This window comes from Physeter macrocephalus, chromosome 16 (genome assembly GCF_002837175.3).
Source record: "Physeter macrocephalus isolate SW-GA chromosome 16, ASM283717v5, whole genome shotgun sequence".
Classification (NCBI taxonomy): Eukaryota; Metazoa; Chordata; class Mammalia; order Artiodactyla; family Physeteridae; genus Physeter; species Physeter macrocephalus.
Window position 1 is genome coordinate 39,664,102 of NC_041229.1, and position 13,996 is coordinate 39,678,097.

Below are 13,996 nucleotides of genomic sequence, written 5' to 3' on the forward strand. Positions count from 1 at the left end.
AAAAACTACAAATAGAACAACCATACGACCCAGCAATCCCACTACTGGGCATATACCCTGAGAATACCATAATTCAAAAAGAGTCATGTACCAAAATATTCATTGCAGCTCTATTTACAATAGCCAGGACATGGAAGCAACCTAAGAGTCCATCAAGAGATGAATGGATAAAGAAGATGTGGCACATATATACGTGGAATGTTGCTCAGACATCAAAAGAAATGAAACTGAGTTTTTCGTAGTGAGGTGGATGGACCTGGAGTCTGTCATACAGAGTGAAGTAAGTCAGAAGGATAAAAGCAAATACCGTATGCTAACACATATATATGGAATCTAAGAAAAAAAGTCATGAAGAGCCTAGGGGTAGGACGGGAATAAAACACAGACCTACTAGAACATGGACTTGAGGATATGGGGAGGGGGAAGGGTAAGCTGTGACGAAGTGAGAGAGTGGCATGGACATATATACACTACCAAATGTAAAATAGATAGCTAGGGGTGGGAAACGGAGGGGGGGAGGGAGGGAGATGCAAGAGGGAAGATATATGGGAACATATGTATATGTATATCTGATTCACTTTGTTGTAAAGTAGAATCTAACACACCATTGTAAAACAATTATACTCCAATAAAGATGTTAAAAAAATTAACGAGTTCATCTGATATTTATATGGAAATGCAAAGGACTTAGAGTACCTAAAAAGTCTTGAGAAGAGCAAAGTTGGAGGATTTATGCTACCCAATTTCAAAACTTACTATAAATTCGTAGTAATCAAGACAGTGTGGTGTTTGTGCAAGGGTAAGCACATAGATCAGGGGAACAGAATTGAGAGCCCTGAAATAAACCCTTATACTTATAGTTATTGATTTTCAACTATAGCCTATGAATCATTTATCTTCTATTCCCAGGACCCACAGTCAGTCTCTGGCACCTGATGGGCACTCAGTGGAAGTATCATGAAGGTAATGAATTTTACGTGCTCACCTTCACCTACTCAGAACTAACCAAATCTGGGACTGAGAGCTTTGCTGCACTTCAGATGGAGGAAAAGCACCAAGAACAAAGGGCACGCCTAATCTTGTGTCCATCATCAGAGGTGTCTCCTCTGGCTGCTTAGACAGACCTGTCTATGGCAACTGCCAGGCAAGTTTCGTTGCCTTAGGACAATATTTAATAGCCAGAAGCTCGTCCTTGGTGGTAAAGTAAGCTGCATCAGAGTTAATGGTGCTGTTCCTGGCATGTTCCTCAGAGCCAGTAGTGTAGCAGGTTTAACATCATTTGACACATTCCACCTGGTCACGAGCAAGAATAAAATGAAAGATGTGAAAAATACTTCTGAAGACTAAGAAATACTTCCATCTCAAAAGCCTAACAATGTTGCTTTAAAAAAAAATTAATTTTAGGGAGTACTCAGGAAACTGTGCTATTGAAGCTATTTAAGTACAAACAAGAAGACAGGGATGGGGGACTTCCCTGGTGGCACAGTGGTTAAGAATCTGCCTGCCGATGCAGGGGACACAGGTTCGAGCCCTGGTCCGGGAAGATCCAACATGCCGCGGAGCAACTAAGCCTGTGTGCCACAACTACTGAGCCTGCAGTCTAGAGCCCTCGAGCCACAACTACTGAGCCCATGTGCCTAGAGCCCAAGCTCCGCAACAAGAGAAGCCACCGCAATGAGAAGCCCACGCACTGCAATGAAGAGTAGCCCCCGCTTGCCGCAACTAGAGAAAGCCCGCGGGCAGCAACGAAGACCCAGCACAGCCTAAATAAATAAACAAACAAACAAATAAATAAAATTTTAAAAACAAACAAAAAAAGAAGACAGGGATGCTTCAGAAAGGAAGCACCAAAGACAGTAGCCTTAAGCAGGGAAGTTGAGGTCCACGTGCACTGAGACACCCTCCCCATAGCTGAGGTTGTTACTGGTGATAGGACACAGGAATCCGTTGTGCACTCTGCTCCTTATCCGACATGAGACCCAGTCAAGACTGATTGACAGGAAGGTTAGTGTGCTTCTGGGGCTGTGGTGGAGCATGTGTCAAGGGACGCCAACACCCAGCTCTGTAGCAACATAAACAAAAGTGAGAAAGAAGAGAGGAAGGAAATAGGGTAAGAAAAAGGAAAAAGAGAAAGAAAAGGTGGGGAGAGGTGGAGATGGGGTGAGGGGGAGGCAGGGAGAAGTCAAAAGAACATGTGTAATCTTAGAATGCGCTCTTAGAATCCCGTTCACTGTAACTGACAGTTGCCTTACTTAAGAAGGAGAGAGAAGACACCAATAATATAGGATTGATATTTACCTTCCGAATCTTTGTTGTAGAAAACACCGTGGATGCAAGGAGTAGGGTCGGGAAGCAAAGTTCTTTAAATGGATGACAATCACATCACCCACTTCAGCTCTCAAGATAGGGCCCAAGAATCCAAGCCAGGGAGGTTTGGGGATCTCTGTGGAATAGGTCTCATCTGTGTAGTGTCTGTAAACAGGCTTTTTGTAAATACCGCCTATCCTGTTGGGTCCTCTTTCGAGAAATAAGGTTGCAAGTCTAAAAGTAAGAAGGAAAATATTTTATAATTGAAATTAAAAGAGAAATCCTAATAGCTTACCTTAATAGTCCATAAAGTACTTGTAAGCATGAATTCTCATTTGGTGTTCACCAAAACCCTTCAGCCTCTATAAAGTTGGTAAGATTATCCTCAATTTATTAATGAGGAAATGGAGCCTAAGAGTTAAGTGACAAGCCAGAAACAAATAGTATTCACAACCAAACTAAAACAAAACCAAAATATTCTAAAGTCACACTGTCCATTTGCCCCTTTTCATTCAACAAACACTTATTATGCACTTACCGCATTCTCAGTAGGAGTCTGTGATCTAATAATGAAAAAATTAAGTAACTACTCAGAGCAGTATATGATTAAGTAAGTGCCAATTGAGTGGTTGATGCAATGGATATTGGCTCAGTTTTTCTAGGGATATATTTGTTCACAGAAGGAAAAGATTGCTGTGAGTCAAAGAGGTCAGAAAAACCTCATATAAAATGCAGAAATTAAGGAGAAGTAGGATTGGATAACAAAATGAAAAAGTTGAGGACACTGAGGCAGGGACAGAGCATGGGCAACAAGGAGGAAGAAGTATGGGTGATGTTGGGGGAGAGCAAGTTATAGGCTGGGGCAGAGTTCTGGAAGGTGAGTAGCGAGAAGTATGGATGCGTGTAAAATCTGGGGAAAGACTGATAATGAACTTTATCATATGGTTATCATAGGTTGAATAATTTAGAATTTAGCATTGATCTTGGAAGAAATGAGGACTCACTGAGGTTTTTCATAAAGTGAGTGACATGATAATCAGTATTTAGGAATGATCCTTATGGCAGTGGTGTGAAAGTTTTAGAGGAGTAAGGCAAAGGGGATAGCAAAGATGGGGGGCAGGGAGGTTGTCAGGAGATTAGGAGGGTGTGATGCAATAGGAAAAGAAAGGATGGATGTGAAAAAAACAGGATTCTAGGACTTAATATGACCAGAGGCCCTCCTGGGGTGAGAGGGAGACTCAGTCCCAGGGTTTGGGAGCCTGAGACAATAGCAACACTGGTGACACTATTTTGCAGGTGGTCATACCATCTTCTCCTGGGAGATGGAACCCCCTTCCCCACTCTCAATCTATATGATTAGTGCTCCAATCCCAGAAGTACTGGCTTCTGCTTGAGCAATAGCTCCTGGGTGCAGCCATTCCAATGAAGCTGAGGCAACAGACAAGTCCCACTCTGGCACAAAATCCTGCACACGTGCATGCATTACTTCTCAGTCATTCAACAAACTGTAAGTATCTCAAGCCCTGTACTCAGTCCTGGGGATACAGAGAAAAAATGCAAAGACTTGAAGGAGCTCTCATTCTAGAAGGAAGAGTTATTGAAACCAAGCAGGACCCTATGGGGACTTACCAGTGACAGATCCCTGGTGTCCCCTACCTCTTGTTCGTAGAAAAGCTTTAGCCTCCTGGACCTTCCCGAAGTTCCAAAGAGCAAATTTAATCAGAGAAGTGAGAAAATGCAGAAACAAAGGAAAACAGTCAAGCAAGACAAAAGAATAGTTTAGCCATAAAACAAAGTCAAGGACTTTTAGTTCTTCCCCGGGTGCTATAGAAAATACCCTTCAGTTGTTTTGCAGATACTAAAACCCCCACCAGGAGGAAGAACTTAACTACATGCTGACCACCAGCACTTCCGTCAACCCCAGACCAGCTGGAACCAGGAGGGTGATGATGTCGACTCCCAAAACACCACCATTACCTCACCACCAACCAATCAGAAGGATGTACACAAGTTGATCACACATCCCTCGACCTCACCTTTAAAAACCCTTCCCTGAAAACCACTGGGGAATTTGGGTCTTTTGAGCATGAGCTGCCTGTTCTCTTTGCTTGGCCCCACGTTGAGTGCCTTGCAATAAGTGCTGTACTTTCCATCACCACAATCGGTATTAGTAGATTGGCTTTGCTGCGCATTGGGTACGTGGATCCACGTTCGGTGCAGTAACATTATGAGAACACAGGCATGTAATCTTGAGTGTAAGACAGATCAGATGAGGTTTCCTAGATGAACTAATGCCTAAATGTGGTTTCAAAGAGCAAAGAAGATGGAAAGAGCAGATATTTTGCCAACTCTGCACCCACACTACATTCTTTGGTCTAAGAGGACACATTTCCCATTCTCATTCTATATATGCTTTGGGTGGGGCACCACACCCACCTCCAGCAATGGAGCAAGTGACTCACCCTAACCTATTAGCACACTAAGCTCCCTCACACATTGGCGGAGGGAGGGCTTGTGATCCAGGCCTGGACAATTGGTGTAATTCTTCCCCCAACCAAGCCACCCTGGACCACAGTGATTAGTTCAGGGACAGCTATAGAGTGGCTGATTGCTTCAATCGGAGGGAAACTAGGGACTTGTGAAGGATCTCTTTTTTGTGCACTTGGAACTGGGGATGTGAGTCTGGAGCTTCTGGCAACCATATGGCTAATCCAAGGAGAGCATCTGCCAGAAACTTGTATGTTCCTCTAATCTCTTAAATTTTGCTATTTACTTCTTCCCTCTAATCAACTCCTACTTGCTTCCATCATGATATTCCTCTTCATTTTTCTCTTTCTCATTTATTGTACCTTCTATTCTCTTTTATTCACTTACAATAATTCAATCATTCATTAAAAAAAAATATTAGGCACCTACCAGGTGTCATTCAGCACTTCTCTTTCTTCTCTTCTGTGTTACCTCCAATCTTTGTCCATTTGGTTTTTTTTTTTTCTCTTTCAAATTCTTCCCAATAGAAACTTATTCCAGCCTTTCCTAAAGGGTGTGATCCAGTGTTTTTAATAGAGTAATCAGGCAATCCACCATGGGTCAGAATGAGCATTTCTTGCAGTTCTGTTCATTCCAGGTCCACAAAGAGTGTCAGAGTGATTCTATGAGGGCTAGACCAGTTGGATGTAAAAGACCTTAGAAGATCTGCTCTATGACATTGCAACCCAAACAGTTGTGAGGCAACTCCAGACTCCCAGCTTCCTCCAGAGTGCCCTGTACCAATTCTTCCCCTGCCTCACCCCTCCCAGTATAGGGCACACTTTCCCCCTTTGATTCCTCTCCCTCATCTGAGTCAGAACCCTGGGCAGATGCCATGATTCAGGTATCCTTGTCCTGTCCCAGATCCCAGCCTCAGACATCAGTATGCAGAACTATAAACCCTTAGATAGTTGGGGTTCAGTCTGTAGCTGGACCCAAGCCACATTCCCATTCTGTCCAGAGACAGACCCAGGAACAGTGGTCCTCCTGAGGTAGACATATTTCCTGGACCAGAATATATAAACTTTATACCCATGTATGACTGTCTCCCCATGATAGGACAAGCACTTGACAACTTACATGACTACTGTGGATAGAGATCAAAAGGAAGACCCTCCCTGCCCCTGCAATAGGGTCTGTCTATCCCATCAGTGCACGTCACACCTTTGAGAACTCTCCCAGAGTTCTCACATGCATCTCCCCTATTTCAGTCCTGTGATGAGCTTGAAAACTGTTCTGCTGACTTTCAACAAGTACAGATTGAAGACCTAAAGCATGTGAGGTGCAGGGCTAGGTGTTTCTTAGATAAAAATAGGAACAAGACCCAAGGGACAAAGACAGTATTGGCTGCACAAGAGAGATGAATAAGAATTTTAAGAGGAGAACAAAATGCCCTGAGAATTTAGGAGAGATGGAGAGACGATGGGCTCTCCAAGTGGAAGGGATGGCTTGAGCATGGGGGTAGGGGGGCGGGAGAGGAATTAGAGGCCAGTACTCAATGGGAGTGAAGTTGTAGTGAACTGTGAATGCTGGATTAAGGCATTAGTATATATTATATCTACAATTAATAGCCCCTGAAGATTCTTGAGCAGGAAATTTGACCATAGCTTTGTTTTGGGAAGACAATTTTGGTAGAGCCCCATAGCTGACTTCTCTTCATCATACCCCCCTATCTGATTTTGCCCACCTGCTTCTGCTCACTTGATCAAACGCCTTCCTGAGCTTCCACCTCTGAATACCAAGCCTACACAGCTGACCAAGGCTCTGTTTACCTTCATAGTTGATTTGGGGGATTTTCTTCCTTGGTGTCTGACCTGAGCTGACCTGACCTCAACTTAGCTGAGCCTCCCTTTCCCGGTGGCCCGGATATGGCATCTGCTTGCCCTGTCTGATCTGGTTCTTTCTCTGGTCAACTTGGGAAGTTTCACTGTCTCTCTTTACTTCAACATCATGTTTTTCCAACTTTCCTCCCCTTCTCTTTCCTCTTTCTGGGGTCCTATCTCAGAAGAGAATTCCTTTTTTTTTTTTTTTTTGGCCGCACGCTCTTCGGCTTGCGGGATCTTAGTTCCCTGAACAGGGATTGAACCTGGGCCATGGCAGTGGAAGTGCTGAGTCCTAACCACTGGACTGCCAGGGAATGCCCTAGAATTCCTTTGTTGATGGAGCCATACCAGGTCTGATAGTCTCTGTATCAGCAATGGATTTCTGTTAGCTTCATTAAGCACGACAGATCAAAAAGCAAAATAACAGGTATTTTCAGGGCTTCATGTTCATCTCCTTGAAGACATTATCAAATGATCGTATACCAGTGACTCAGATACAAGCTCCCAAGCAGTTCCTGCAACAAAGCTCCCAGCAGTCTCTAGTATGAATGGTAGTTTTGCCCACCCTGCAGACTTTTCAGGATGATGGAGCCAGAGATCAACGTGCTCCTCTCCTCTGCACGCACCCTTTCCTCCAAATAAGTGTTGAGCAAATGTTTTTGCAGATATCAGTTGAAGGAGTCCCAAATTATTTATCTGCCCAGAACACCAGATTACTAGCCTGCCCAGGCACGGTCATGTGCCAACCCCACACTGCCCTTTGTGTGGAGTCATTATGGGGGGAGGTTCCTGGGACAAAGGAGGAAGCCGTGGTTCAGGCCCCCAAGGAGAAGCCAGGGATGGGCCTGACCAGAGAAAGGCCAGTGCTCTAGGAGTCACAAGGCCAGTCCTCCCAGAGGCAGCAAAGCTCTCTCTCCCCCAGATGCCAGGCTCAGCTTCCAATCCAGATAATGGAACCGAGAACACAGGAATCCTGGCAAAAGGGTCAGAGAATTACAACAATGATCTTGGTAGCAAAAGCCTGGAAAGACAAATTTCTTCAGCTGGTGACTGGGAAAATAAATTATGGCACAGTCATACCACTTAGCCATACAAAAGAATTAGGTGTTTCTACAGGTAGCAAGATGGCATGATCACCAAGATGCTAAATGGTAAGAGCAAATTGCAGAACTGCATGTAAAGTATGATCCCATTTGTGTGTGTGTGTTTAACAATGTACATATACATGCAAAGAAAACATTTGGAAATACGGCCAGGGAAACCATAAAGTGTAGGTTCTGGGACATGGGACTGAGGCCACAGACAGGAGCAAGAAGGGACGAGAAGTTTACTATTACTCACCCTCTACCGTACTGTGGGAATGTTTTACACTGTACCATTGTACTTACTTTCATAATAAAAACAAGCTCACATTTTATTTAGACAAGAGGGTCCAGGCTGTTTGGCTACTGAGGGGTCAAACTTCTCTTCTTGTGTGCCTTCTACCTCTGAAAACACAGCTGCCACCACAAAGTGTGCTGTGAGGGTGAGAGCTCCTTCCCCACAGGGGGGATTGGCAACCTGACCAGGCAGCACAGCACATGCTCAGCCTCTGGTTTGACAAATCCAAGTCCACTATCTAAGCATCAGGACCAAGGTCTTGGGGACACTTGGGTCTGTGCACACGAGGTCTTCTGCCTCTGTGTATCCACTGAGCCTACATGTGTCTGCCAAGAAGCAGGAGTTCACTTCTTCTGCTCTACAAGACAGAAGCCTACATTTCCGTGTGCAAGGGAATGGGATAAAAAGTCTGGATGCCTGACAATGGGGCTTTATGATAGAGGCTCTTGTGTTTCCCAGCCTCACTTGCAGCTTGGATGGTCATGTGACATAGTTCTAGCCAATGAGATGTAAGCATATATCACTCCCTGGTACTTCTCTGGACTCAGCTGGTAGAGACCCTTTCTGTCTTTTGCTCTTCCCATTATCCATGCCCAAAATGAAGACATGACCACTGGAGCTTTAGCAGACACCTTGAGGGAATGAGGAAGAAGGTCACACCCTAGGGATGGTCAAGTGGAAAGCCAAAAGAACTGAGTCATCCTCAGTCTGGTTAATTAGTCCCAGAGTAGGCAGAGTTGCGTGGCTTTATACTGGTCACCCAATAAGTCAATGACAGAGCAAGGATTAGATTCAGAATCTCTGGTGTCCTCTCTAGGTTCAGCCTGAAGGGTAAAAAGCTATAATGAGATTATTCATAGGAGCTTGTCATTCCAACAGGCTCTGTGGGAGAGATAGACATCTGAGCCTCCTCACTTCTCTACTTCAGGTTCCCAGCATGTGTATCCATGCATGCACACACATATACCTGCATGGAAATGCATGCTGAGCAAGAGTTCCTTACCATGAGTTGTCTGGCAAAGCCACCTTAACAACAGGCGAGCATATCGGAGGGAGGGGAAGTGTTCACTGCCTTCCTACAACACATTGCATATACTGCATATTTTAGCACTGAGTTATATATGGACTTGTTTTGTGCATTCATGGACGTGTGTCATTCTTATCACCTAAACAGCCAATGGTCACTCCAAGAGAGAATTAGGTTTTCTAACATAGTTGTTCCTAAATCTCCACCCATGTACCAACAATATCAGAATTATCTGGGACATTTGCCAAAAGTGTCACACCCCATTTCAGGGCAATTGAATCGGACTTTCTGCTGGCAAGACCTGTGATATCTTTATTTTTCCTCACGAAACAGTTCCTACAACAGGGCATTCCAGTGCTTGCCCATTATGATTTTTCTTTCCTCCCGGGAAAAGGGGAGATCAAAGAGCTTTCACAGTTAGGTGGGGCTATGGGATTTTGGCAAACAGGCTATGAGTGGAAGTAATATGTGTCACTTCTGGACCAGGGCATTTAACTGCCATTGCGAGACTCCTAACTTCCACTGCTGTAGGGGAAGCCTCCAATGAAGATAGTAAGGTCTCAAGATCCAAGCAGCCTGGCTGCTAGTTTGTTTGGGGAGGACAGCTGTCCTGGAGTCATTGGACCTCTGTGAACCAGAGTGGTTGAGAAATACACCTCCGTGATATCAAGCTCCTGAGATTTGGGGCTTGTTTGTTTCTGTAGCACAACCTGACTTATTCTGACTAATACAATTCCAACATGCATGCAAGTTTGGAAATCACATTTCTGTAGTTCTTAGCATAAAAACCATAGTAACTATCTGAAACCATAGGAACTGTGTAAATCCATAGGAACTATTGAAAATGGAAAAGGTAGGCGAGAGAAGCAAGAAGAACTACAAGCCTGCAGCCTGTGGAACAAAAACCACATTCATAGAAAGATAGGCAAGGGCTTCCCTGGTGGCGCAGTGGTTGAGAATCCACCTGCCGATGCAGGGGACACGGGTTTGTGCCCCGGTCCGGGAAGATCCCACATGCCGTGGAGAGGCTGGGCCCGTGAGCCATGGCTGCTGAGCCTGTGTGTCCGGATCCTGTGCTCCGCAACAGGAGAGGCCACAACAGTGAGAGGACCGCCAACCGCAAAAAAAAAAAAAAAAAAAGAAAGATAGGCAAGATGAAAAGGCAGAGAGCTATATACCAGATGAAGGAACAAGATAAAACCCCAGAAGGGGTTTTATTGTAGACACTGGCAGAGAAGGCTGCCAGTTTAGATTCCGAGGGGTTTGTAGGTCACTGGGGCTGTGCAGCTCACCAGCACCTCCGTCCCCCACAACCTGGATCTTTTAGTGGGATTTTTTTTCCCTTCCATTCAACCATCAAGCAGTTGTTGAACCTCTACTGTATGTGGGACATTAAATTAGAAACTGGAGTCAAGATGCATAATTCTCAGCCCTTGTATTCAAGAGATTTCCCATCTGCGTTGGGAAGACAAAACATATGCATTGGTGAATAAATAGCAACACCGAGTTTTCTATATTAAGGGACAACTAACCGTATGGAGCCCAAATGTCTGAGTGTGTGTTGGGGGGATGCAGGATGCAGATGAGTTGCAAAGTAACATCAGCAGAGGGTGTGGTCGGAGCAAACATGTGAGATCATGTAGTCACAATAAGGACAAATGGTGTTGTCTGAGCTTGAGATGGGCTGAGGGTCACCAATGAGAAAACAGGACTAGACTGGGACAAGTGCCACGTGGCAAAAGGAAGGGTGAAGATGGCAGTTTCGAACTGCAGCTCGGGCACAGCCATGCCCTTCTTAATCAGATTAATAGTTTTGGAAGCTATCCCATCCAGTGATACACTCCTCTACACCTTGCTCACCCTGGTTTCCCCCTGGCATCCCCTAAGTCTTGAGTTCCCCCTTCTGCCACTTCATTTCCACAGAAGCCCCCCAGGCGCCAAATACACACAGTAAAGGGGAAAGAGAATGAGCTTGAATTCCAGTGCCTGCCTTGACATTGTGAGGTCTTGAGGAAGTGCCTTAACTTCTCTGAACCCGTTTCCTCGGCTGTAAACCGCTGACCATGGCAGAGCCACTGTGAGGGGTAAATGAGATGTGGAGCCCCATGCACAGTGTCTGGGAGAGTGAGCACTCAATCAATGGGAGTCAGGGGAGTTATGATCATTTCTGGCAGAACTCTAATTAGAAAAGAGGAAAATGTGACCATCTGAGGTCTCTTTCCCATGGATATCCTGCTCTCCAGAGAACCCCTCAAGACAGGAGGGCTACCATGAAGACAAACGTTTCCTGAGCGTTAACCCAGTGCCCGGCACCACATCTGAGCATTTACATATCTCCTGATACCCACCCTGCGGTGAGCTGATGATGGCTTCCAAAGATAAATTGACATCTTAATCCCATTATTTGGAGAAAGAGTCCTTGCCGATGTAATTCAGTTAAGGATTTTGAGATGAAGAGAAGATCCTGGATAATCCAGGTGAGTCCTAAAGGCCAGCAAAAGTGTTCTCATAAGGAGGAGATAAGACATGCACAGAGGAGAGGTGATATGAAGATGGAGGCGGAGATTGGAGTGATACCACCACAAGCCAAGAATTGCCAGCAGTCCCCAGAAGCTGAAAGAGGCAATGAGTGGATTCTCCCTTAGAGCCTCCAGAGGGAGTGTGGCCCTGCCAACACCTTCATTTCAGACTTCTGACCTCCAGGACTGGGTGAGAATAAATTTCTCTTCTTTTAAGCCACCTAATTTGTGATAATCTGTTGCAGCAGCCACAGGGGATGAATATACCATCCCCCGCATGCAAGGACTGTCATTATCCCCATCTCACTAATGAGAAAATTGAGGCAAAAAAAAAAAAGAAGACTCAACTACTTGCCTAGTAAATGGAGCAAGAATTCTAAGCTTCTCAGTTGATGCCAGAGCCCCACACTCGCCAGAAGGCAAGGCTGCCTTGACATCTTGTTAGACCACTTGGACTACACCTGGCTAAGGAAAACTTCCCTGGGCCTCCTGGTCCCCCTGAACAGGGCAGGAGATCTGTCACCCCTATACATGGCAGGGAAAGCTTTAATGACAATTCCTGGAACATAGTAAGGGCTCAAGGACAGCTATTGTATTGTCTTTGAGTTCTCTCAAACCCCACAGACCTTGGCATCCCACTATCCAGAGGTGAGAAAGGGAAGAGGGGGATTAAGATGGTGTCCATGAAGGATGGGGAAAAGGGAGAATTAGGGAGGGGAAGGTGGCAGGGACTGCCAGCTGCCTTATATTCTTGCTCCCTTTCTTTCTTAGTAATAGAATCAAACTCTGCTTTTATTCAGGCCAAAAAAAGCACAAAACTAAAAGACTAAATTTCCAAGCCCTCTCTGTGTCTTTGAGTATCCAATGAGATGTAAGTAGAATTGGTTGGGTGGGGTTCTCATGAGAGCCCTTTAAAGGGCTGATGCAGCAGGAATTATGGCCCCTCTACCTTTCCCCTTTCTCTCTTCCTTCTTGGATAACAGGCATGAGGGCTGAGTCCTAGCAGCCATTTTGTGACCATAAGCTTCCTTGAGGAGTAAAGTCACTTGCTAAGGATGGTGGGTCAGAAATATAGAAGGCCTCTGAAATCCTATCATGCCAGCTGTCCCACCAGCCTTAGACTGGCCACCTCTGCATTTCTTTCATAAGAGTATATCAAACTCTAATTTATTTAAGCCACTCTAGTCTTATCTTTACTGGCAGCCAAAAGCAATCACTAACTGATATAGTAACCCCAAGAGATTCACAAGGCATCAGGCCCAACACACGATTTTTTCTGCTGATAAGATAGAAGTTGAGATTTGAAAGTCATCATCTGTCTAAGACCAAGCGCTAATGAAGTGAGATCCTTCTCTTTATAAAAGCCTTTCTCTTCCTCCACCTGCTTCCCTTCAGTTGGCTCTTCTTTCAGGTAAACATACAGGGCCTTCCCCATCCTAGGGCCTGCTCATAGGGGGTGTTCAAAACCCTTTGCCATCAACTGGGCTGCCACAGTGATATGGCTGGGTTAACTCCCTTAACAGACCCTAACTTGGGGTTTGAGCAGTCATCAGTTTCACTCGTGTCCAAGTATGGTTCTGCCCATGAGTTAGCACCCACAAAAACCCCTGCATTTCACTGGGAAGAAAAAAAAACCTGCATGTGTGTTGGTGGCCTAAGGAGATCTTGGTGAGAATTGTAACTTTAAATAAGGTGATCCACTCTGGTTCCATTAAAGACCAGGATTTACCACTGAAGTACAGTCACACCTTAATTAAGCACTTTATGAGCAGGACTGGCAGGAGTGAATCAAATGCTAACACCAACCTTAAGCAAGTCAAAGGAGCCCTGTGTCCCCATTAAGCCCAATGGTGAAGAGGAATATATTCATCAGGAGAAAAATTTTCTAAATAAAATGTAACTCCTAAATCCTATACTTTCTAGGAAACATCCATGCTTATAGTCTCAATTATGTTTTTGACCCCTATGATCAAGAAAAGGTACCAAGTTGGAAAGTTAAATGGCACCATCTGATGGCTATCATATCTTGCTGAAATGATTTCAATTTATTTCTTGTCTCATCCTTGTGAATCAGGATTTATTAGGCTCTCGGCACTGCCTAAGTTTGGTTTCCAAGATTTTTACATCACTGAAACTTTGGCACTCACCTTTCTTTCCCCCTAATTTTTGCCCATTCCCCTTATTCAGAGATAAAGCAACCAGAACAACTAAATTGACAGTGATTAGTTCTTACTTTGTGTGTGTGTGTGTGTGTGTGTGATCAGTAAATAGCGATTTTTTTTAACATCTTTATTGGAGTATAATTGCTTTACAATCGTGTGTTCGTTTCTGCTTTATAACAAAGTGAATCAGTTATACATATACACATGTTCCCATATCTCTTCCCTCCTGCATCTCCCTCCCTCCCACCCTCC

At 44.7% G+C, this 13,996-nt stretch overlaps 1 protein-coding gene across 1 annotated transcript in view; it reads right to left on the reverse strand.

The window, feature by feature from the left end:
- HEPHL1 (hephaestin like 1) overlaps positions 1-13,996 on the reverse strand; it is a 92,610-nt gene that overhangs the window by 74,273 nt on the left and 4,341 nt on the right. Inside the window, 2 exon segments of the mRNA XM_024131757.1 lie at positions 2,299-2,330; positions 2,332-2,541. Of these exon segments, the coding sequence (XP_023987525.1) occupies positions 2,299-2,330; positions 2,332-2,541 (242 nt within the window).